Source organism: Sturnus vulgaris, chromosome 22 (assembly GCF_052056855.1).
Source record: "Sturnus vulgaris isolate bStuVul1 chromosome 22, bStuVul1.hap1, whole genome shotgun sequence".
Classification (NCBI taxonomy): Eukaryota; Metazoa; Chordata; class Aves; order Passeriformes; family Sturnidae; genus Sturnus; species Sturnus vulgaris.
This window is the reverse complement of record NC_142264.1, coordinates 3,816,040-3,842,071: the sequence shown is the minus strand read 5'-3', so window position 1 is coordinate 3,842,071 and position 26,032 is coordinate 3,816,040. Positions and strand designations below refer to the sequence as shown.

Sequence of the window (26,032 nt, the reverse complement as noted above, 5' to 3'; positions counted from 1 at the left end):
GAGATTCTCTCTCCCCTTGCAGAACATCCCGCTACTCGTTCCCCTCCCCGCGGCGCCCGTGGGAAGGTGGAAGAGGCAAGAGCGAGCGCTTCTGCTTTGTAATCAACAAAATCTCACCTTGGGAGTATTACTTAAATAGGTGTCAACGAGGCAGGAGGTGCTACACGAGCAGGTGTCAACAAGCCGACACCTGGCGGGTGCAGTCGGGATGCTCTGCCAGCTCCGGGTGATTTCCACACTGAGGCAAATGAGATTTTACGATTAACTGGCACCTTTGGGGAGGAAACAACTGGAAAAGGAGAAAAATCCCGCTGTTGTCAAGTGCCTGAACACACGCACCGGGAGCCTCAGCAGTGAGGTTTGGTGCCGGGTGCTGCCCTGAGCGCTGGGTGCGCCAGATTTGATCCACAAGGAATGCGGGTGCCCAGGCAGGGAGGATGAATTCTCCCCACCAGACCCTCAGCCCTGCAGTGCAGGTGCAGGTTTGGCCACGGATCACGTCGGAGCAGCTCAAACATCACCCAGGTGCCTGTTCCTCCTGGCCACGGCACCTTGGGGAGCTGGTACAGACACGTTCTCACCCGACCCATCTGTTCCTGCCACCCTGCCCCATTCATCCATTCATCCCCTGGGATTAACAGTCACAGGTGAGCACTCCTGCAGCTCACCCTCCCGTTTAATAAAGTTATTTTGGGGGACACACCCTGGGATACCCAAAAAACTGAAGTGCACAGTGACTAGGGCAGCATCAAAGTGAAGAGGGCAGAGGTGCCCACCTTCCTTCCCTGACTCCTTTCCTTTGATGTTCCCTGCATTAAGACAGATTAAGCCTCAAATAGAGGCTCCCAGAGCTGAGGAACACACCAAAATCCATGGGAATGAGGACTGGGAGAGATGGAGTTTGTGGAAAACCCCCCCAAGAAGCACCTCAGGGAATAAGTGTTTGTTATGACACTGGGGTGATGCATAGCTCCACTCTGAGTCACCCCAGCACTGCCAGGGAAGAACCAGCCAGGCCTGTCCTGTCTTCATGCCAGTTCTCACTGTTGCAACCGGGACTGAATCGAGTAAACCACATTGTCTAGAAATCCAGTAATGCCAGTGAGTGTCACCAGCAACGGGCACCGCCAACGCACTGCTCAGCACGGGGCTCTGATCAGCACAAAGGCAGCTGGCACCAGCTAGCCATTCAAAATAGAACAAAAAACCAAGCAAATAGCAGCATCTGCAGGAAAGCTGGGCTGCTTTAAGATGATAAACCAACCTGAGTGTTGGCCTTGCCCTGGACAGCCTGCAGTGATTGTTGGGGTCACAGCACGGGAGGGTTGGGGGTGACACCAGCTCACATTCCCCAGCTCTGCTGCTGCTCCAGTGCACAGAGCCAGACCCTACCAGCAGCAGGCCACCAACTGAGCCTTGTAGACAGGTATCTGACCAAAATCCTCAGGGTTACAGCCTAAACTGGAAGGTGAGGTCCTGAACCCCCCAACCACATGAAGGTGGTGCTTCAGCATCCATACCGACTTCCCTCCCACAGCTGAGCTTTGCCCCTGCCAGTCCCTGGCAAGGTGCTTTGCTTTGCCTAGCTTGGCTAAACCCTGGTTTCCTGAAGTCAGTTCCAACTCCTAGAGGTGAACCCAAAGCAAACACATAATTTCACAAACACACACTGGCTGGAGCAGGAGCCTGGGGCAGGCTCTCAGCTTTAGAGTCTCCATGGAGACCCAACCGCTGCAAAGAGAGGGGAAAGGCTGTGTGGTTTTGCTCCATCACATGAAAAGAAGTTCTAGCAGGACGGGTAGCTCACCCTTTGCAAAGCAGGTTTCCACACAAGCCCTGAGTTCAGCTGCTGCAGTGTGGTTAGCAGAAAGCAAAGCCGCTCTAAAAATAATGCCTCAGCATTCCAGATGAAGCTGCCTCCGATGAGTTTCCTCTCCAATCTGCTCTGTTTGCAAGTTAGACCAACTTCTTTTTCCCCCTCCCATCGGCTCCGAGGACTCTGCTGGTGCCTGGCAGCCGGAGCCATCCCCATCCTGCCTCTGCCGAGCCCGGGGCTCCCCAGGCAGCTGCTCCCACCGGCCCCACGTGCGGAGGGAAGCCGCCCTTTCCCGTCCCAGCATGTTTCTGACAGCAGAGCTCATCCAAATACCAGCGGTGTAATGAAAACAAACTGCTGTGGAGCCAGCCGAGGCAAGCGGGCCACGCCAGGAGCCTCTGTGTGTGCTTCATCTCCACTGACATTCAGCTGTCACATCACTCCTGACCCTCACCTAGAGGGAACTCGGCGTTATCTAATGTAAAAGTGCTGCCCTACAAGAACCCGCGCCAGCACAGCCCCGGGAATGTAACCAAAAACCGGAGAGGTGATTTGCATAACATCACAAAAACAAACCAAAGCCAGGTGAGAGAGACAGAGGTTGGAGGTGCTGCAGAGTCACCGCTTCACACTCAGCACAGCCCACGCTGCCACATGCTGGGAATTGGGAAAGGACTTTCCTGGTACCTCTGGCAGAGCCGTTCCCAGGGTTTAAAGGAGCAAAAGGCCCCTTCTGAAACCCCCTGTGCTAACCCGAGTGCCCAGAGCAGCCCTTGCAGCTTTGCCCTTGCTCCCACCCCCTCCCCGTGACTCCCTTCAGGCAGCCAACCCGCCAACCTGAGGAGCGCTGGGATTACTGGGATTACTGGGATTAGTGCTCCGTGCCCGAGCTCAGAGCTCCCTTTCCCTAATGACTCAGGAGCAAAGTCCAAATGCATCGTTACTGGGACTGCTGTAATGGCAGGTGAGTCCCCACCTGGGCAATGAGACAACTGGTAACTGGAGTATCCAAACGTCCCAGTCCTTCCCCTGCCGCTGGTGTCCCCAGCACAGTTTCAGCGTGATGCTTCAAACCCCACTGCCAGCATCACCTTTCAGCCCTCAGACGCTTCTCTCTGCACAACAAAGGTCCCACAGACCCCTGGAACAACAAACACACATTTGGGACCAGCCACGGATGCTGCTGTGGGATCTAACCCACACAAACAGCACGAGATGAACACATTAACCTGGCAAAGGAGCCGTCCCACAACTCAACTCTTTCTCCCCAAGGCCAAAGGAATGTTTCAAACCCCGAACCTCCTCACCCAGACCCCGCAGGTGCCATCCCACCGAAGCAATGCACAAACCCTGCCTCGCCATGAGCTGTGCTGGAGCCCCCCGGGGCCCCCCGCCAGCAGCTCAGCCAGCTTTGTATCCAAATCCTGCTCCTTAGCAACCACATTTTTTTCCCCCCTCTTGCTGAGTCCGTGGGAGATGAAGAAATATTTGAGAACTGAGACAGCCCTGCTGCAAGGATATATTTAAATAAAAGGAGCATGACCATTTGAAAGCCAGTCATTAGGCAGCTCTGGAGATAAGGGCGTTAGAGAAAGTGTGAGCAGGGCATACACAGCCCTTAAATGTAGTCTGGAGTGACCTAAATAAGCTCTTTCCTCCTTCAATTACACTCCCTCTGGGGGACACACTGGCTGGTTAGAGAGCTGGGAAGGGAGATGGAGGAGCTGCTGGCCAGAGCAGCTCAGGGAGCCCCAAAACCAGGTCATGGTCTGATCCTAAGTGTGGAGTGGCCACAGCCAGCCCCCCAAATCCCAAAAAGTGATGGGTGCCAGCTAAATGAGACCCATCCCTGCAGGCACAGCTGACCTGATACTCCTTTTGCTCATCACACCCCAATGCCAGGGACAGGGAAGTGGGGAAATACTCCAAGACTGTGTTTACTTGTCCCTGCCTGGTGAGGCCACTCTGAAAGCCAGAAAAAAAAGAGGCTGCAGTGGAGCAATAGTGTGATCTGGGACAAGGGGCTGAAGTTGAGTGATGCTGAAGCACAGGGGTGGCCTGGGGGGTAGTTTTCCCATTCAGCCTGTGAACAACCACAGATTTCAGTTTCCAGGGCTGCCAGTCTGGTACTAAATCCACTAAAACCTCAGGGAGACCCCAGTATGGGGATCTCCATCCTCATGGAAACATGGCACAGCAGCCTCTGAGTAAAACAATTATTACACAGACACATTTGGAAGCTTCTCTCCAACTTCTCTTTAACCATATCAAATAATAATAATAAAATCCCTCCCACCTCTGTTATTCCCACCCTGCATCAGCCACCAACAATCAGCATCCCAGCCTGCTCCAGGCCTCACCACAGGCTCCAAACCTCTCTGGAAGGGAGCCAGAAGGTAGGTTCCCCATCCAAGAAATACCAACAGATGATGTTCATCTGGCAAATTGCAAGGGACATATCAGGTTGTGCCTGGGGGAGGAGAACGGGCTGAGAGAAAAGGATCTTATTCCAAAGGCACCATAGGAAGTGAAAAGAAAATGGCTTTTAAGAGATATCTTTGCCTCTCCCTCTCAGCTGTAAAGAACAAGCACTGACCTACAAGGCATCTGGGCTGAGCAATTCAAGTTTTCAAGGATTCATTTGGAAACTGAAAATCTCCTAATTGTTCAGAAAACAAACACAGCCAGAGTTACAAGGACGTGGGCTTTTTTTAGAAGAGTCAGCCCAGCCTCATTGGAGGTTCAGCAATATCAGCTTCATGAAAGTTTCAGTCTGTGCCATCTGCAGTGGTGTTTTAGGCCGTTTCTGGCCAGCAGGTCCAGGAGGGCCACCAAATTCACTCTGTGGCTCCTGCTGGACTGGAAGGACTGACACTCACTGCTGAATATGGAATGGATTGGAACTGAAAAGGTCAAAGCAGAAGGTCTGCAAAGCTGCTCTGTCAATCCCCCACTTGAGACAGTCAGTTTAAATTTTCCATCCCCTGTGGTTAAAATCACGGTGAGAACACTCGGCTCACACAGGAGGGCTCAGAGTGACGCCTGGTGATCGATACCGTTGCTGTGGGATACAGGCAAAGTCTTCCCTGCTGCCATCCCCAGGGGCTCAGCGAGGACCAGACTGAGCCACATTCCCTGCAGCCTGCCCAGCAGCTTTCCAGGGATCCTCTATTCCCTGTGGGACCAGACTATCCACCCACGAGCTGCCACAGCTCTGCCAAAACCCAGCACAGCTCCCTTTGGCAGAGGTGACAAAAGTCCCACCGCGTCCTGGGGACTGCCACTGGGGCTCAGCAAAACACTGCTGGTCCCTGAGGGTTCTTATTCAAATAATCTGCCTTCTCCTCTCAGTGTGCATCTACAACTCTGCCTGAGGATTGCAACCCCACCAGGCCACCACAGTTGTCACAACACTGACACATTTTTTCCTTTCCCCAGTCATGCAGTGAATACCCTGTGCGTCCCAAAGCTGCTCAGGAGGCCACGGGTCACCGTGCACCCCTCTGGGATGCCCCTTTTCTCACCATCACTTGTAAATAGATAAAAAAAAAGAATTAATTTCTCTGTTCAGGATGGAGAGGAAAGCTCGAGCGAGAGGATGCTGGGGCTGAGCTCTGACCATTGCCCAGCACAAACCCACACACAGCCCAGGGCAGAGATGTGGGCACAGACAGCTGGGGAGGAGGTCTGGCTGCCAGCTGTGCCAGCTGTGCCACGCTCAGGTGAGCAGGGGTTTGCTCGGTGGGGGCCATGCAAAGCCTCCTTCAGCCCCATCGTCCAAGATGCTCCAAAGCCTCTCCTGAGCTCCTCCAGCCGGGGTACACAGCGCCGGGCAGGCTCTCCCCGGGATGAGAGGAGCAGCACGCTGCATCATCCCCTCTTTTCCCTCTTCTCCTCCCCCTGCTCTTGCCGTCCCTGCCAAAATCGCGGCCCCTCCGCCTCCCGGAGCGGCGCGGGCCGGCGAGCCTGGACTTCCTGCCAGGCATAACACGAACCAGATGATGTGCTCCAAAGCATGTCAGTACGCCCACCCCCAGGAGAGACGAGCAGGGAGGGGAGAGGGGGAAAACAAGCTGGATGGAGCTTTCATGAACTCTCCGCAGAGCTGATGAGCCGCTGCCACCAGGCCAGGGGTGAAGCGGAACAGCCGGAGCCTGAGCTCATCCCTTCCTGGCCGTGGCTGAACAAGGCTTTCCATCACAGGTTGTGGGGCTGGTTGTTTGGCACTGGGTGAAGGAGCCATTGCCCTCCCCAAAACACTGGCTGCCCTCAGCGGATATCTGCACAGCAACTAAAGAGGCTTTAGTGGCGATTCCCCCCCTCCACCACCCCCATTCCAGCGGGAAGTATCCAGAGCAGCACATCTGCAGCTGGCTCTAAATCCCAGCAAAGCCAGACTTGCTGACCCTGGCTGGTATTAACCCCTGCACGGCCAGGGCTGCGACTTCTGAACAGCAAAATCTTCCTCCCGCTGTGCTTCTCCTGCCACACCGTTTGCTCCCAATCGCCGACACTCCCAGCACACCGATGACGATCATCCATTACTAAGATAAAAGGCTCAGCTCTGACTCAGATTATTTCGGGTGCCTCCACATGCAACTTCCACCAACAAAGCACTCGGGCCTCGCTGGGACCAGCCTGGCTTTGAACCATCCGAGCTCGATTCCAAACAAGCACAAATATTTTTGCATCCTCCAGGAAAGTCTTCCCAATGCCCGTAACCTTCCCAGAGGACACTTTTGTGGTTTGGACAAGCCTGGAGCGTTTACAAGCAGCTCAGATCTGAGCAGACTCTTGCCTCCTGCAGCCAAAGTCTCAAATGAAATACTAAAAGCCCGAAGTTTTAACAATCTGCCCTTTCCCTGGCTTCCTGGAGGGAGAGCATCTGGTTTCTCCCTACAGAGCCTGGCAGCTGCCTGCCAGTCCTCAGGGGCACAGGGACTCACGGCAAAAAAAGCGCCAACCAGGGTCACCCATTTATTCAATAAAATGAAACACCTAAAGTACCTAAAGGAGCCTACAAGAAGGCTGGAGAGGCTTTTGCAAGAGCATGGAGTGATAGGACAAGGGGGACTGGCTTTAAGCTGAAGGAGAGTAGATGTAGATTAGATACTAGGAAGAAATTCTTCTCTGTGAGGGTGGTGAGGCACAGGCACAGAGTGCCCAGAGACGCTGCGGCTGCCCCATCCTTGGAAGCGATCCAGACCAGGTTGGACAGGGCTTGAAGCAACCTGGGATAGTGGAAAGCGTCCCTGCCCATGGCAGGGAGTGGGGAAAGATAATTTTTATGGTCCCTTCGATCCCAAACCACTCCGTGATTCTACGTAACAGAATTCCGAGAAACACTCCGTGGGCGCCACAACTCCGGGCCAGCCCTCTCTACGCTGCAAGCCAAAGCAGCGAGGGGCGCGCAGCTCAGCACCCCCAAAAAAAACCCCGCTCGGCATCCCCCGCCCCGCACTCACCTCCAGCGGCGGCAGGTCGGGGTCGAGCTGCGTGAAGCTGTGCAGCACCACGGGGCTGCTCTCGCCGGCCACCTCCAGCCTGACACCGCCCCAGAGGCTCCTCGCCCGCCGGCAGCCCTCGAACATCCTCTCGGGGCCGGCGGGGACATGGTGCGGCGGGGTCCGGCGGCGGCTCACCATCGGCGGGGCAGCCGCATCCCCGGCCCCGCAACCCGCCGCCGGCCCCGCCAGCCCCCCCGGCTGCCCGGGGAGCCGCAGCGGGGACGTGGGGGCGATGCTGTGCTCAAGGGGGGGAGCGCTGCGGGAAGGGAGCGGGGCAGGCGCCGGGAGCCCGCAGCCGCCCCCGCGCTGAAAAGAGCGGCCTGATGTCACGGCGGGGCCGGGACGGAGCCGGCTCGGCTGTAAACCAGGCACTGGATTTCCTCCCGCAGCCTCCGCCCGCCCCCGGGGGCCGGCCCGGCGCGGCTCGGCCCCCTCGGGGAGGGGGGGACGGGGACACGGGAGGCGTGAAAAGCCCCGAGGCCACAAAAAGGGGCGGCGGGCAGGAGGAGGATGCTCGGGGGGGCTGCGGGATGAATGGGGCGGGCGGGGGCGGCCGAAGCCTCAGCTGGGTGTAACCGGGGTGTTACCGTTGATGGGAGGGAGCAAAGTCACACAGGTGACAACGGATCCGGGAGAGGATCTTTGTGTCACCAGTGAAGCACCTGGGATTCACACACCACTAGCCAGAGAAAAAGTGATAACTGCGAGCGCGTGAATGTCATCAGCACGTGTTTTCAGCCCAGTATTATCTCAGCCCATGAGCTCAGCCCCCACGGCAGCGCTCAGGGCACTGCCCAGCCCCTCGCTGGCCACAGCTGGGCTCTGTGGTGTGGCACGGTGACAGCCCTGCGGGGGCAAGCAGGCAGTGTCCCCTGCGAGATGAAGTGATGCGACCCGCCGTGACTCAGTGCCCGCCCCCCCCATGCACAGGCAAAGGGGGGATCATGGACCAGGACACCTGCTCTCAGCTCAGCAGGGACTCTGGGAAAGCAAAACGAGCCTGGGGGACAGCAGGGCTGCAGATCCCACTTTAGAGAACCCCTGCAACACAATTTTGTTTTCAGAGGCAGAGAGAAACGGGCAAACCTGTTTGTCATTCATCAGCCCCCTGTGCTGAGCACAGCGTGCTCCAGCCCTCCCCTGCTCTTCCCCTTCCCTCCTCACACACTGCTGAGAAACTGCATCACAGGCTCGGGGCAGTTGCTGCTGACACCACCAAAACCTGGACTTTGATGCCTCAGCTCCCTCTGCAGCTGAAATAACATCAGCCTCCCAGGGCCTTCCAGCTTTATTTGCAGTGAGGACATGGAGCCAAGGCTCACATGTCCAGCTCTGCCCAGGGCACCAGCAGCTCCTGCCCAGGCAGGAAGGGATTAACAAAGCTGCCAGCCTGTGATAGGCTTCAAACTGGGAAGTTTACCAGGCAGAAGGATGAGCCAGGACAACGTGGGCTATTGTCCTGCTTTATCTGGAGCCAGAGAGGTCAAAGGGGACTTCCTGGACACTCTGGGAAAGGGGACCCAGCCCAGCAGCAGTGCCTTGCACTGCCCATGGCAGCCCCACGTCTTTGGGGGCAACACACACTTTAAGCCTGCCCAGGCACAGAGATCCAGCCCTGATCCCTGCCCAGGTCACCCTGCAGTGCCAGGTGGGCCCCTGGAGCTCTCTCCACTGCAGAAGGATGTGATGCTGCTCCCTGCAGAGGTGCCCCAGCCCCACTGACACGTCATGAAGGAACCACGTGGCACTGCAAGATGTGCTGTGAAACTCAGTGCTGTGCATCACTTTGCTCAGGACATGCTAAAATCAGAGGCAGGGACCCTGTTTTCCAGCAGAAATCAGTGCTGCCTCTCCGGGCTGTGAAATATTTGGGAGGGAGACTCTGCTTTGCTTCATGTTTGAGTCTTAGGGCAGAGTAATCGCAGCCCACCCCTGGAATCGCTTGGCACTGCTCGAGTGCACACAACAAACAACAGCACCACTCATTTTCAGCTGGCAGAGCCCTCCCAGAGCCTCCAGCTTCGTCTGACCTCTGCAGAAAGATGCAGCTCTGTTTGATGGGCAATTTTCACCATCCCTCGGTTGACCACTAAAGATGGTTTCAGGGGAAAAACACTTCTGATAATGGATAATAAATAATATAAGGCAGGAAGGCAACTGCAAGGGTTTAAAAATAGCCAGTCAGTTTCCTTTCTCCTCTCTTGGGAACCTTCTGGGTCTGAAAAGCAAAACACTCAAAGCGGGGTCAGGAGCCCAAGTTCAGGATGTTTGCTCTGTGTAGCTCACCCCAAACACTCAGCCGTCAGGGGCAAGACTCTTGAAAATCATGAGATTAAAAACAAGTAACTTTTCAGGGCTTCTTATTTGCCTCTAAGCACACAGCTGAAAGGGAACAGACAGGATCACACCCTCAGGTTTCCCTCCAGCACCCTTGAAGGTCTAAAAATGGTTGCAAAATGTGATTAATTGACATGCACGTGACTTCAGGGATTTAAGAAAACGATCGATGCTTGAGTGACTCATTAAAAAAATATATCGTCAATTTGCACTTGGAAAACTCAGCAAGAAACTTTCCACAACACGCTGAGCTTTTTGATGTCATCTCTAAATGTCCCATCGACGCCCAGGAATTGGGTGCTGCGGGAAATCCATCAATTTTTGTCTTTCCACCACTCTGAAATCAGCGCTTGGCTGGATAAATACAAACCAACACCAGAGCAGCTCTGCTCCTCTGCTGCAGCCTCCAGCCTTTCCTGCATGGTCAATAACGTGGAGAGGGTAACGCAGAGAAGCTTTTGGAAACTTTAAACAAGTTTTCTGGTTTGGAATCAACTTGGGTCAATCTGTTATAGTCAGGACCTGCAGGACGTGCAGATTCAGACCTCAGTTAATAACTGGGCTCAGCCTGGACCCTGAGTTGTCTCTCCCCAGCACATAGTGTCTGAGCATTCCCTCAGCTACATCTTCCAGCCCTCCTTTGCTTTCATCTCCCTGCTCTGCTGCTGACTGGGGCTTTCCAGCATATTTCCTACAGGGCAGAACTCACAGTGACCCAGTTCCTGTGCTCAGTGTTGCTGTGGGGTTTTTTTTTCCATCAAGCTGCCTATCCCAAAGCATGGCTCACAAACACTTCCACAGGAGTAGCTCCTGCCAGGCATCAGCTGCCTGCAAACACCCCAGTGCTCCTGCCACCACCTCCGGGGCACTGCCACCACCCCCGGGGCACTGCCACCACCCTGACAAACCCGTATTCTCTTTGAGCCTCAGTGAAACCACAGCAGGACGGATGCCAAGAGCTGCAAAGAGCTGATCTCAGCCCTGAGCAGAGAAGGAAGGGATCACCCTCACCATCCCCAGCTGAGCCCCTCTGGAGCATCACACACCTCCAGCTTTCACTGCTGGACCAGCAGAGACCCAGGACCCAAACCAGCAGCCTCTGAGGGGAACTGGGCTGCTTTATGTGGGAGCTGCAACATGATCTGGCCTCTGTCCCAAGCTCTGGCACCAGCTCACAAGGCGCGTCCGTGTCAGGCTCTGACATGGAGCCCTTAGCACTTCCTTCTATTGTGCAGCTGGGGAAACCCTTTTTCTTGCTGTTTTCAAGGCATTTTGGAGGAAAAGTGCTACCTAGTTACAAGAATTGCTAACTGAAGGTTAGGCATTGTGTGCTAGATCAAAACTTTTTGGGCATTCCAATTTTAATGAGAAAAGAATTTCGTTTTCACCACCCAGGCTCAGCTGGAAGATTATTTTATAATAAATAATAATAATAATAATAATAATAATAATAATAATAATAATAATAATAATAATAATCCAACAGTAAACAACCAGTACTATCTCTTCCACTTCATGATGAGGAGCAAAGCTTGTGCAAGAAGGGAAAATGTTGTCACTGCTCCGTTCATACAATCAGTACAGAGATGTGAGATTGTGTGCCCCCCAAATTTGGGGACCAACAGATCTCAGACACTCACAGACCCAGTTATCACTCCCAGCGTGATCAGTGCCCTGATTTAACCAGATTTGAGATGAGGGCCACCCACCACTTGCCACAGCTTACAGCAGGTATGGATTTTAGGAGATTCTCTGCTGAGTATTTCAGATCCAGGGCAGTTGGATCATTCTGCCTCCAGGTTTTGGGTGTTTCCCGGGGCCTTTTTTGACAGATCAGGCACTGTGAACTCTTTGTGCTGGCAGGGAGGAAGGCTGGCTCGGGCTCTCCTGCCCTTTGTGTCCCTTCTGCCAGGGACAGTCCTGCCCCAGCTGCAGCACCCCCTGCTCCCCTCGGCCCCCCATGGGCAGCCACCGATCCGGAGCCGGCTTAATTCGGGAGCACAGCTCTCCTCCACACCAAGCATTAACACAACCAGGCAAGCCCCTAATTACTGTCAGTTCCTAGCAGAGGAAGCACAGCAAATCCCCGGGCAATCAGGATCTCAAAGTCTCCATCCAGCTATTCTGTGTTTCATTTCCTGCAGCCCCTGTGCACAGCTGGGCTACGGCATCTCCTGCCGAGGCTGCCGGCTCCTGAAGCTCAGCAATTATTCCACAAGCCTTGGAGACTCAAGAGCTTGCAGGAATATTTCTCCTCCATCCTACTCCTCACACCACCCCCGTGGCCGTAGCAGAGTCACTGATTTTTCTGGGGGGTTGGGGTTGTTTTGGTTTCCACCAGGTTTGGGTTGAAAGGGACCCTAAAGATCATCTCGTGCCGTGGGCAGGGACACCTTCCACTGTCCCAGGATGCTCCAAGCCCCGTCCAACCTGGCCTTGGACACTGCCAGGGATCCAGGGGCAGCCACAGCTTCTCTGGGAACTGTGCCAGGGCCTCTCCACCCTCACAGAGAACATTTATTCTATATATCTAATCTAAATCCACTCCCCTTCATTTTGAAGCCATTGCCCTTTGTCCTGTCACTCCAGACTCCAGCTCTCCTGAAGCCACTTTATGCACTGGGATGCTAAGATTGCCACAGAACCTTCTCTTCTCCAGGAAATTTATCAAGCATTTGAGGAGCTTCCATTAGGGCAGCAAGCAACAATACAAACCTCTATTTTCCAAAGTTTTTGACCTCTAAAAGCTCATGAGAACAAGGCCAATATGTGAGGTGGGGAGGGAGATCAAGCCACTTTCTCAGAAAGAAGTGACCACAGCACACTTCAGGCACGCACTTCGCAGCAGAGAAGACAATACTCAGAAAAATTAAGTGACAAGATCCAACTGTGAATATCAAATCGTGCCCAAAAAGACAGCAGGGCCCAAGGTGTGAAAAGCACCAAGAGACCTCAGAGTGCTTTGCAGGGCACTGCTGGCAGGGGGATGCAGGGACCAAAGCTGATGCAGCTGTTTCAGGAGGATCACAAGACACCCAGCGAGTTTTGTTAGGGACCGTCCCCACACTGGGAGGAAGCTGCAGCTCCTGGTGGCAGCGTTTTCCCTTTTTCCACGTGGCTCTCCAGGCCAGCCAGGCACTCCCTGGAGTGCAGAGTTCAGCAGGCATTAAGCTGCTGCAGCCTGACACGCTGCAGACACACCAGAGCCCCTCTGCTAAGGACTATTATTTCTTGAGCTGTTTGTCTTTAAAGGCAGCTTTTATCTCCCTATCACCTTTCTGCCAGAGTGTTTCAGTCAGCTCTTTTAACAAATACCACCTAAGGTGCTTGCAAGCAAAAGAAAAACAGGAAAAACATTTCTCCCTGTTGCTTAGCAATCAGTGTGTGGCGAGTTCAAGCCTCCCAGGTGCTCCGTTATTGTAATTTCCATCCTTGCTGTTTGGCTTGTCTGCAGAACAGCCAGGGAAAGGAAAAGCACTGGTGGAAAAGAGGGGAAAGGTTATGGAGCCACAAAAATGTGCAGGGAAAGGTGGGAATAGGTGTAGCCCCTGAAGATAAGGGAAACTCATTTCTGAAATCAAGCTGTTCCTTCTCATCTGCCAGAAAAATTAAATGAAATAGTGCGATTTCATTTCATATTGAAAACACACATCCACCACCTGGGTGGATACAGAACAGAGCAAAGCTCTGGCTCTGCTCACCTTTCAAAAACACATCCAAGGGCAGGCAGTACAATTTTCCACCCACAACAACCAGCCAGAATGACACATTCAGCTGAATCGTGTAAAAGGAGAATCCCAGAAACGAGAGGCTCTGGCAACCGATGCATGGAGAAATCCCAGTGGATAACAGAGAAACTTTGCTTGGCAGAGCAGCTCCTCCTCCTCCTCAGCTCCTATCCCAGCCCAAGCCCCAGCCCTGCTCTCACCTGTGCCCTCCCTGCTGGGCTGTGCAGCTGCAGGGACAGGTACACCCACCTCACCTGTGCCAGCCAGCAGAGCAGCTTTATTCCAGCTTTATTCCCACTGGTTCTCCTGGGCTAGGGAAGGCCAGGAGAGGCTCCCCCTGCCCTCTGCCCAGGTGACAGCACGTGCTGACATCACTGAGTACCTGGGGACGTGCTCTGACCCCACACTGCTCGTTCTCCCTGGGGACAGGGATGCAGGCTGGTGTCTGTGTCACCACCCCAGCACGCTCAGACTCAGCTCCCTGAACCTGAACAGCACCATTCACTGCCCTGCTGCTGGAAGGACATGCCTGGACACACGTAGGGGAGGGAATGATGCCACAGAGCTGCTGAGAAGTCCAAGAGAAAAGTGATGCCATAGCAGAGGCACAGGGAAGAAGCACACGGAGTTGATACCTTCTAAAGATTAAATTATATCCAAAGGCCAGCTTAAAAATGGAGCCAAACAGGTTGCAAAGGTGCTGAGTTGATCTGAAGGGATACAGGTAGGGAAATAAAACAGATTTGCACAAAGTTATCCCAGTGTAGGAATAAGGTGGAACAGATTTAAATGCTAGATCATGGGAATAAACAAAGCAACAGCAAAGTGTTCCACACACACAACGTTAATAACACCAATAAATAACTAAGATTACTGAAAATAAGAAACCCAGTTAAACAGGAACAAAAACCCTTAAGAAGGGATGTGAAAAGGATGTTCCAACAATGGTCCTGTATCTCCTTTGACTGCACAAACATCAGGGAAAGCATAAATCAAAACCCAGACGCGTCGGGAAGCTGCAGGAAAGCTGACTTGATCTGAAGTGAGGAGTGAAACCTTGGAGCCAGGCTCCAGCAGAGTGAAGAACTGATGTGATTGAAAGTGAGCAGCCAAGAGAGGAGCCAGAGGGCCCAGAACAACCACAGGGATGAGGGAGAGGAGCTGCAGGAGGAGCAGCAGCAGGAGAGACGTCCGGCAGCTGGACCAGCAGCCCCGGTGCTGACACTGCACGGCCCCTGCCAACTCATCTGGGCCAAACTCACCACGGGCTGGGCAGGGACGCAGTGAGTGGACATGAAAACACTCTGCTGTAACAGCCTGAGCACACACTTACTGGTGTTGGCCACGTGAGAGCCAGGAAAAGGGGCTGGCAAGAGCTGGAAAGGGAAAGTTTGACTGCCCAGCCCTGAGCCGCCTATTGCAGAGATGAAACAAACAGTGACATGGCTGAAAAGTCAATTAAGAATGGGAAAAGTCTTTCAGTATTCCCAGGTATTGTTAGGCGCTCAGACAAAGGATGTTTAAAAAAAAATTATTTTCCCTTTGGTGATTACCACTTTGAAAGGTTTCCGCTCCGCATTGTTTTAGTGGGGGAAGTTATTCCAGGGCCTCTCTCCGTGTCTCTTTTTGTTGGGGGGGTTTTGGCATGGAGGAGCAGTGCTCTCCCAAACAATACTGTATGCCAGGGGATGAGGGCCAGGTCTGTCCCTCAGTTACAGTGGCAGAAATATCAACAAACTCATCAAATGCCACCAAGTCACACCATGGCTGAGTCTGGCCACAGCGCTGCTGACCCTCCCAACTTTTTACTTTCCATGATTTATGTTGTTTTTCCTTCAAGCCTTGGCTCTGGGAATCATGTTGAATGCCAAAAGAATTTCAGGTTTTATTAAAATAAAAGGTTATCCCAAGAGCACTGAAACTACTTGTGTTGCTTCCTATGGTTTTGTGTCTCGAGACTGTTTTTGGTGCCTAAAAATGTACAAACCGAGAATGAAAATGTTTTTGTGGTTAAGTGTTTGTAAGAGGCGTCTCCCACGTGGATTTGCTGGTGTCTAATAATACATGAACTCATGCTACAGATGTTTTGGGGCATTTACAAGATTCTTTTCCTCCTCTCAACCCTCTCATTTCATCATCTCTGCAGAGACTTAATTATCTGCGAGCCCTCAGCCAGATCTGTGCAAGACAGGTCAGCGGGTTCAGAAGTCATGTGGGGAGAGAGGGCACAGGCAGAGGGACACCGTGACAGCATTAGCCTGATTTGGGTAGGAAATTCGATTTTAAGCTCTTTCTGGCTCCCTTAACTGCAGGGGAAACAGCGAGGAAACACGACCTGAGCTCCTGCAGGAGGGTCAGGGAGCAGACAGCGAGGGGAACGAGCTGCTCCCCGAGGGTCTCACCCGGACTTTGTGCAGCAGAGGGGCCCTGAGGAGCATCTCCCATCACTGCCCACCCTGGCACAGAGTGCATGGCCTGATCCATCCCTTCCTGAGCTGCCAGCACCATTGCAGGGTGACTTTTTTCCCCCTCGGCAGTGAAGATTAGACCCACATCAATGGTTCATTGCCCAATGCCACTCGTGCCACGCGGAGCAGTGTCAGGGTTTCCATGACACGTGGGCACGTAACACGGTGGCACAGACGGGTGCCACCCAGCCAGGGCATGCACTGAGTCATCTCTCACAACAGCCAAACCCCTGGGGAGCTTCCCTTTCCCCCTCCTTGCCCCAGCCCTGGCTGAGAGTCACCTTTCACAAAGCTCCGTCCCAGGGCGGGTGCGCCAGGGCACAGCTGGCACTCGAGGGCCCCTGGGAATGGGAGTGTGTCACAGGTCTCAGATGGGCTCTGGTGCCATTCTGTGGCCTGCCAGCAGCAAACAAGTCTTTGACCCCAAAGTCAATTCACCCCAGGGGCTGCGGGTGCAGAGGAAAAGGTGGAGCTGCACCCACTTAACTTGTCCGTCTCCTCCTTTGTGCTTCCCGCATCCCTGTCTGCCAAACAGAAAGGGAAATCCGGGATTTTCAGCTGCTTTTGATTCCCTCTTGCTCTGCACACAGCAGGGTGGGGAGGGATTAGTCTCCATTTCCTGCCTCCAGACAGCTCCAGGGCTGTCCAGGCAGGATCCCCCTGGCCAGGGTCTCCCCAGCCCACGACCACGACACTGCCAGACCCCACAGGGCTGGTATATCTCCTCCATCCTCCTTCCCCTGCCCTCAGCTCTTCTCCCCAGAGCCCCCAGAAGTGCCTCCCAGCTGCTCTGCTCGGCCAGCCCAGGCTCTGGCGCCACAAACCGCATTGCCCCTCCTTCCTCCTTCCTCGGTTGCAGTTTCTAACTCGCACTCAGTTCCCAGCATGGGAAGGAGAAGTGCTGGGGAGAGCATTGTGATGAAAGAAAATCCCCTGACTCAGAGCAGTGCACACGGGGGCCTAGAGGGAGAAGGATGAGCAGAAAGGGGTTATAAAGGGAGATTTTGGGGTGCTGTTTCCTGGCAGGAAGGAGAGGAAGCCCCCTGGTCTTGGGTCAGCACTGAATTTCCCTGTCACCAACATAGAGCCAGACACCGCCAAGATTGTCACACTCAAACCAGCTTTGTCCTCCCAAACAGCTCCTCAATATCTCCAGGTGAAAGGCCTGATGCTCACAGCTGTCCTCTGGGAGCTCACAGCACCTGAATTACAAAGGCAGCTGTCAGCAGGTTGGGATTGGGTATTTCGCACTCTTGGGCTGTCAAGAGGAAGCAAAAACCCAAGGTCCTGCTGCCAAAAGCTGCTGCAGCCCCACACAGCCAGGGACAACCCTGGCACAAGCCCAGAGAAGCCAGGAGAGGAGTGAGGACACAGGGCTGAGGAGATGCCTGCACAGAGATGACACAAGAAAATCAACAAATCAGATTTCAGATGCAAATAACCTTTGAGGTTCCTAAAGTCAGGCCTCCACCAGCATCTGCACGGAGGAGGAGCCCCAAAGCCCGAGCTCTGGACCACAACACTGGGATGCACCATGTGCTGCCCTCTCCAGACACCACGAGTGATGCCACGCACATGACTCCAGGAGCCGGGAGTTAAAAATACCAAATATCACAAGTTCTGTCCCAGCTGAACCACCAGCCCTGCCTGTCCTGTTACACCATTGTTATATGATGGGGCAGGCAGGAGGATTGGGGACAACCAACTCCTGGGGCAGTGGAGCCAATCCTTCCAGCAGAGTTGATGGCACAAAGCACTCCAGGTTCATAAAAGAGCCAACACCGAGCTGATCTGGCTGTCCCCCCTCCCTGCAGAGTTTTGCCACCTCACCAGCAATTGCACTGAAACCAAAGATGCTCTTTGCATCTCAACAGCATTTCACAGCCAGCAGTGGCCAAATCGAGCTGGCACAGGACAGGGCTCCTGGCAGGGGCGTTTCTTAGCAGTGTTTGAAGCTCCCAGGGCTGAATCCAGCCCTCTCTGGATACAGCAGCGGTGCCTATCTGTGCTTGGCAATGCTTAGCAAAAGCAAGCTGCTCTCTCCTGCTCAGGGACACCAGCGAGGGGCAGGGGATCCTCCAGAGCCATGTGTTGGCTCTGGAACAGAGCCAGAGCCCCAGGGCTCATCGGTGCTGCCCGAGGAGCAGCCTCTGTGTGTCACAGGAGGAGGTTTTAGCAACACCACGGGCCACAAGAGCACAGCTCATGTCACTAAGGAGCAGTGCCACTGCCACTGTGGTGGCAGCCACATCCGAGGCCAGGCAGGGACCAGCTCCAGGCGTGTCAGGCACACTCAGCATTGCCACTCTCAGCTGTCTCAGCCCCAGGGCTCCTTGAAACACGGGGTAATTAAATAGGGTCACCTCGGATGGAGTCCCTGGATGGGAGATGCCCGGGGTTACATCCATGCTCTGCTGTTATGTTAAGGGTTGTGAATGGGGCAAACTCTCCATTTCCCCTGTGTTTGCAGCTCCAAATCAACAGTTGTAGTGATGGCAGCCTTGACCCTGCCCCAGCCTGGCTGCAGGAGCTGGAATGGGAGGGGATGGAACCACGAGCAGGCATCACCCACTCCCCCAACTCACCACCCCCGCTTCGGGAGGGCAGCAGAGCCAGGGGCAAATAGTCCTGGTGCTCTGGCAAAGACCCAAAGCAGGCAGTGAACAGCCTGCCTCTGATGGCCTGTGCTGTGCCAAACCAGGCAGCAAACCGGATTTGCCTTGTTTGAGCAGCCGTGGGCAGCGCTGGCAGCGCTCAGGGCACACTCCTGCAACAGCTGCATCTGCCCTGAGCCCCACACACGGTGACAGATGACAGCAAATTGCACTGAGGGGCCCTGATTGAATCAAACTGTCAGGAGGCAGCTGCTCCGTGGCTGATCTGCCTGAGTCAGGGTGCCCAGCCCCGGGGCAGGGATGGAGCCAGCTCTTGCCAGCAGCACATGGGCACCAGGACCTGGCTGTGCTGCTGCCTCGGCAGTGCCCAGAGCACAGAAAGGCTCTGCAGATCCCACGGGATCCTCGGGATGGAAATTGAGAGCAGAGAGTGAGAGAAAGCTGAAAGTGCAGGGAAGAGATCCCATTTCACTGGAGAGAGGGAAAGTGCAAGAGGCAGAGCCTGCACCTCCGGGAGAACCACATCTAGGGAGTAAAAGCAGCACCAGGAGCAAATTCTCACATTGCCCTCAAGCTTCAGACAGAGAAGTTGATGCTGAAGGATGGGGAGGAAGAGCAAAGAAGCAGAGAAACACTCCAGGGGGTCACCTTGAACATCATGTTCCTAGCCAGGGACAGGTTGTAATGCCACCAAAATCAGAGGGTTGACCTTGACATGCACCAGCTGAGGATGTGACACAGGGTATTTTACCTCGTTTTCTCACAAGCACAGACCCAGCCAGGCCACTTGGAAAAATACACTGAAAATAGACGGACTGAACAATTACTGGAAATATTGGCTTATTCTGCCTCTCAATACATAGGGAATGAGCACAGCTTTATCTGTACCAGTAACTCTACAAGGCAGCAGGGAGGGTTGGTCAGGCAATTCCAGCCCCTGCAGTGAGCACATGGAGCTGTGGCACACGTGAGGTGACCACCACAGACCCACTGGTGTGGCCACACATTGGCGAGGCACAGACACCTGGTGAGCACCAGGCATCTCTAAACCTGCAAAGAGCATGTCCCAGAGGTGACAGGGTTCAGGCAATAATGACAAGGCCTTGGCCAGCAGGAGCCCCAAGACAGGCTGTACCCCAGGGAGCTGTGTCAGATGCTGGCTGAGGCTCCAGAGGTCTGTGCTCTCATTCTGCTTCAGCAACTCTTATCTGCATCAACACCATCCTGCTACCTGCTCATTTGTAGTAACCCTGGTATTACTGGCCCGGCACTCCCAGGGCTGTATTTCACATGTTTATTCAGCGTGGGAACACAGACACAGGTGAGAACTCTGGATGTTTTAGCACCAGTGACCCAAACAGAATCAACTGGGGACCCTTTTCCCCGTCCCTTTTAAACCAGTGTAAGGGCTCAGCCATCACAGCATCTCTTACCTCTCTAAAGCCTCATCCAGGGCTGGAAACAGGGACTGCCACCATCCCAAAACCTCCTGGGACAGCATCAGCCAAAGGCACAAAGCAGAGTGTTCGTGGCCTCGTGTGCTCACATGTGCATCTGGTGGGGTTCAGATGGCTCGTGGGGCAGTGCAGGGACAAGGCACAGATGAGCAGAGGGGTTACACAGCCCTGGGGACTGCAGGGACACCCCCAGCACTGCATGGATTCAGAGCACAAATGGTGTGGGATGGGCTCAGCCCTCAGCCTTGCCAGGGCTATTCCCAGAAATCCCAAGACTTTACAGCGGGCTCCTAAATCTCTGCCCTTACAGATGAGAATTAAACCTGGGAGTCTTTTTCCATAGTTTCTCATTATCTCTAAAGAACCAAGCAGTGATTTGCCTGAGGGAAAAGGAGAGTTTGGCCAAGAGCAGGGATGGAGAGATTTGTTGTTTTTGACTGTAACTGTGGTCAGGAAATGGTCCTAGAGCTCATTTTCACCTCCTCCCTCTCGATAACATCTACCATATGCATGCAGTGGAAAAGAGAGGACTTTGCTACAGACAGGCAGACTTTGATTCACCACGGGGTTGTTGGCAGCTATCGCTTCCCCCCGGCTTCAACCTGGGATTGACACCAGCAGCAATTCCCTGTCCCTGCTTGACTCCCAGCTAAACCTTTCCAGCCCCGACAGCTTCAACCTGGGATTGACACCAGCATCAGCTCCCTGTCCCTGCCTGACTCCCAGTTAAACCTTTCCAGCCCCGATGGGGGAAGTAACACCATTCCCACCCATTCCCGAAAGGATTAATTGGCGATTTATGCAGCGCTCTAAGGTGATACCGGTGCCGCGGACAGGAACAATGAAGTCGGAAATTAGTAGCTCATTACCGCTGGTCTGAAAGTTTTCCTTCTGTGTGCCAGATGACAAGGTTTCAGCCAGGATGCCCGGGTTGCAGGCACCTAAAACACTTAAAACTCCACCGACGGAGGTCTCAAATGAGGCAGGGAATAAGCCTGTGCTACATCAAACCTGGGAACTAATCATTTGTTCCCATCTCCAGCTCCTCTGAGCCTGGCTCTAAGGTCAAACCAAGCTTTTATCTTCTCCTGTATTTCAGTATGCTAAGGGAAAAAAAATAATATTAGAGGAATAAATTAGCATGTGAAATGTAATTTAACTAATTAGCTCACTAGAGTGGAAAATATTTGCTAACCGCTTTGAAGTCAGACCGACTGCACTTATTAGGACATCACAGAGGAGAAAGGAAGAAGGCAAAGATGGGGAGACCGCCAGGACAGGCTGTGGAGGATGCAAGTGCCTAAGCGGGACAATGAGATTTTCCCCTGATTTCTCCTCACTCTGCAGGGCTTCACTCAGCGTCCAGCTCTGAGAGAGCAGTGCTGGGACAGCCCCCGGCTGTGCTGCTCCTCCCTGAGCTGCCCGACACTGCAGCAAGGGGGGTTTCCCCAGCGCCTCCCATCACGACACATGGATGGCATGGATGGGATGCCCAGGCATGGCTGGACCGACCCGGCAGGCAGGAGGGATGCTCTGGGAGCGGGCAGCAGCATCCCACCGCCGAGGGACAAGGGCTCGCTGCTCCTCCCAGCCCCTGAGCTCGCACTGCCGGGCAGGGGATGTCGCCAATTAAGCTGACGAACAGCGAGCCATAAAGCTCCATCATGTCAGGGAACTGCCTGAGATGCCACAAAAAGCCGTTATATCACTTGCAACAGCGTGCTCATTGATTTCCCCACCTCCCAGACATAAAAACTGTTGCTCTTTTACTGGCAAAGCTTTGGAAATCCCTCCCCATCATCGCAAAAGAGGCAGCCCGGGCAATTTTGCAATTGCTGTGGCTGAATTATGAAAGGGGGGATTGACAATCCCACTGAAAGCGATCAAGGGAGACAGAAACGAGAGCCTGCTCTGTCTGATACACACCATCACATCGAGGGTAACCTGGGGGTATGTTCCCCTTCCAGCTGGCCACCCACTGAACGTGGGCATGAGCACCTCCAGTGCTCCACTGCCAGCTGGTGAAATGTTTCCCAAAGAACACCCAGTCCAGTGCTAGGGCAGAGTGGTTTCCCTGAAAAACAGGAATATGAGATGCTGACCCAACAGAGAGCCCTGAGAGAAGAGATTTGAGCCAGAGGTTCACGTTTTTGTGAGGTGTCCCCAACCCGCCTTCCTCCTTTTTGTAGTCAAAGCTTTTCTCCCTGGGAATCCAGCCTGGAAAAGGTCGGGTGTGTTTTCAGTGAATGCATCTGCATCAGGAGGAAATCCCATTTTTCCAGCCAGGCTTTCCCACAGGGCTGGCTCAGATGTGACGGACACTGATGGACAAGATCCTGCAGAAGATCCCCAGGTAATGCAGCCCCTGAACACTTCCCAACCTGCCTGTGTCATCTCCAAGAAGAAAGGAAATTAATGAGCCTGAAATAGAAATTAAAGTCCTGAAATAGAGGGGGAATGCCAGCACTGCTCCCTCCCTGCTGCCCACGCAGACCGGGGAAGCGACGGCAGGAGATGAGCAGGGACCTGCAGGTGGGTGTGAGACACCAAACCCTGCCTGGCTGGGGAATGTTTCAGCTCTCAAAGAGGAGTTTCTCCATCACCCCACAGACAAAAACGCCACTCAGGATTTCCCTGCTGGCATTTCCCAGTCTGTGTTCTGCAGCAGACGGGATCTGCTGTGTCCCCGCTTTCCAGGAATGGAAATTGAGCCTCAGAGCGGGGGTACACGAGCATGGAAAGGCAGAGCAGTCCCTGATCCACCTCCTGCTCATGGGTGCTGCCAGACAGCTCAGCCATGGGGGTTTCATCCCACTCTGCCCAGTGCAGGAGAGGGCAGGGGGTGAAAGCACCAGTGAGCCCAGAGCTGGGAGACGTGAGCACGGCTGGGAAATGTGAAAAGGGGAATGCTGGAGACAAAGTCCCAGTGTGACTCCCTGGCACAGGGAAGCCCTGACCTCTTCTGCCCTGCACTAATGCCCTGGCCATGACCCGAGATCTGGGGATACCCTGATGTGCCAGTTACCAACAGAGACTCACCGTGACACTACCAGGACTGGCTGTCACCCAGCAACCTCCAGAGGGCTCGTAGGAATTGTTAAAAACCCAACCAAATAAATAACACGCCCCTCCCCGCCCCCCCCCCCCAGTACTAACCTATTGCACAGCCTCCTTAAAAATTATTTCTCTTTTCTGCTAAAAACCAGGAATACGATAAGCAAGAGGTCCCTGAATGACCCAGGCCAGGGCATTCCCTGTGCCCCCTCCCAGCCAATGCCCAGCACAGGGAGGGAGGCAGGGAAGCCTCCACCTGTGTCGGGCAAACCCTGAGGATCCCCCTCGCTGCACCAGGAGCTGCAGGGAAGTCCAGCAGCAGATTGCACTGCTGAGCAGGAAGGGAGATCTCCTGCTGTAAGCCTGGAGAAATCTGCTGCTTAGGAATCAAGCTGAAGGAGAATAAAGCAGCCAGGCACTGCTTCACCCCCTTCATCCCCCGCTCCAGCCACCTCCCTCCCTCCTTCCCAGGAATGCTGCAGGAGGCACCTGCGCTTTCCTTTGGGGCTCGCTGCCCATCCCTGGCACACCCCAGCAGCTCTGCAGTGGCCGTCACAGGTATATCCTCATTATCCTCATTAGTGCAGCAACACTGTCGAACCTGGCAAAACCCCCCGGGGTGTTTCTAAAAATAGGAGACTCCCTGCAAGTCCCCAGTCCCTGCAGGGACTCTCAGGATGCTGGGCTGGGGCTCTTCACCCTGCCGGGATCCAACACACTGCCCTGCAGGAAAGTGCTCCCTCCTCCCGGGGAGCTGGGCTCGTTTTTGTGCTCTCGTTTCACCTCTTTAAACACACAGACAGTGCTGAAGAGAAGGTAACAGTGATTGTGACAGGCCAGTTGGTGGCCATGGAGAAAATCCAGATTTAAGGCGCCTGCAGTGACACTACACGCCCTGAGCACATATAGCAAGAGATTGGCTTTCCCTGCTCCAAAAAATCAAAGCAAGTTTTGCCTCAAATTTTAACAGCACCTGGATCACACCCAAAACCCTTACACAGGTGTCTGAATTATGAAAGGGGGGAATATGAATGGTGGGACACTGACCACCCACCAGCCCTAAAAAGCATTGTCCCTGATTTCATGATCTCCAGTAGCTTTATCCCAGGGTCCTCTATGCACAGTCAGATTTGGGGTGCATTTTCTGTGAGGGGCAGAGTTAGGGCGACAAGAGGAGGCCTCAGCAGGAATCCCCTGACCCACATTGGGAAAGCTCTGCCTCAATGCTGCAATCGACACCAATTTTTGCATCGTGAACCCAACCCTGCAGCTGCAGCAGAGAGAGGGCAGGACCGAAGCCCACGGATGGTGACACCAGGCAGGGCAGCCACCAAGGTGTGTGAAGGCAGAGCTGCCTCCCAGGTTTTCACACCCACCAGGGCAGCAGAGCCAGGACACGCACAGCAAACACCTCCTTTTGCATCGAGCCACAACACGGCTCTTATTCCACACAGAAAGGCTTCCCCTCCCTCCCAAACCCCTCCTTTCGTTTTGGTGCCCTGGATTTGGCAAGCGCCACAGTCTGCCTCAAGATAACAACACTTCAGAGAGGAAACGGTCACATCTGGAGGCGGTGCCAGCTCTTGGCATCGTCAACTTTGCCAGAAGTTCACCACCCCCGGATGGTGCCGGGGTGGGGTCACGGCACCTCTCTGCCCCTCGCACACCCAGCGTGTCCCCGAGCCGGCCCCGGGCTGGCAGCTCCTGCTACTCACATCGTCATCCTGCACGCTCAGGGGGATATCCAACATGCACATCTGCACAGGCTGCACCAGAGCCTTCTGCACGTTGAACAAAGGTTTTGCCTCCATCTTCCCGGGGATGGAGGGGCTGCTCATCCTCCTCTCTCTCTCTCCTCCGCCGCTCCTCTCCAAGGAGCAAGTCCAGCCCAGGCGGCGAAACCGATCGGAGATCTCCGTCCCCGTCCAATTTTGTCAGCGCATCTTGCCAACAGCTGCTGCTCCTGCCGCTCCTACGAGGTCTTCTTTCCTCCCTCGCGAATCCAAGAGCCGGAGGAGCCGCACCGGGAGGCTGAGCGTGCGCGCGTGTGAGCGGCGCGCTGTGTGCGTGCGTGTGTGCAGCCAGCGCCGCTCCCCAGGCTGGGCGAGCAGCCCTGGGCCAGCCTGCCCCGGCTCCCCGCCTGCCCCCAGCTTCTCCTTTCTCTCGGGATCACCTCGGCGCTGGCTCCGGCTGCTGCTCGGCCCCGCCGGGAGCTCCCCAGCCTCATCGACATGCGTGGCACTCGCCGAGCCCGCGCATTGTTCTTGGAGGAGCACAACAGGTCCTGCCTGCTGTTGGTTTGTGATTAGGATCAAACCGCGTCTGCAGCACTTACAGCATTTCCCCCCGGCTGTTGTGACAGACAAACAGGCAGAGCTGGAAGGATGAGAGGGTGTGAAACGGAGGGAGCATGAATGGTCAGAGCTGGAGCCTCCCCCTTTCTTCCCATCTCTTCTCCCATCCCTGTTTTCCATTGTCAGAGGCAGTTTCAGCTCAACGCCTTCCTGTACTCCAAGGACCACAGTGAGGCTTAAATAATTCATATCCACAGAGTGCTCGGGAACCTTATGGCACCGGGAATGCAGCATGGCACTGAGAGACCCTCAGTGATGGTGATCACTTCGTTTGTAGGATAATTGTGCATGGGAAGTTTTGCCCAGGTGAGCATTCCCAGCTGCCTTTCCCACCAGAGAACCCGTGAATCCAAACTGGACCTTTGCTAAAGGAAGCACGGCACAAAATCGGGTGGTTTGCTATGAAAAACACCTTCCTATAGAATTTTCACCAACAGCAGCAGTGGGGTGAGAGTCTCAACATGGAGCAACTCGTGTTATCACCTGCAGACACAGATCACACGGATATTATGATCTCACAAACAAGAGTGAAGCTGGGGCCAAGCCCATGAGCCATCACCTCACCCTCAACTGCTGCAGAGCCCGGGCTCAGTGACAGGGGTGACACCCAGGGTGTCTTCCCAGCGAGGGCAGCAGGAGAGAAGCAGTTTGGTGGGTTCATCCATTCACACCCAACCAGGAGAAACAGTGGGACCA

The 26,032-nt window shown here is 54.3% G+C and overlaps 1 protein-coding gene across 5 annotated transcripts in view; it reads right to left on the bottom strand.

Moving 5' to 3' along the window:
• The window catches only part of RALGDS (ral guanine nucleotide dissociation stimulator), a 56,547-nt gene that overhangs the window by 16,327 nt on the left and 14,188 nt on the right, over positions 1-26,032 (bottom strand). For 3 of the 5 annotated variants that reach the window (XM_014873252.2, XM_088177535.1, XM_014873256.2), the window contains exon 1: positions 7,282-7,476. The exons of 1 other annotated variant lie outside the window; for it this stretch is intronic. In XM_014873252.2, the coding sequence (XP_014728738.2) occupies positions 7,282-7,461 (180 nt within the window). In that variant the 5' untranslated portion in view covers positions 7,462-7,476. Of the gene's footprint in view, positions 1-7,281; positions 7,477-24,697; positions 24,974-26,032 lie in introns of those variants that run through there. One more of the 5 variants, XM_014873254.2, reaches the window with a different exon arrangement.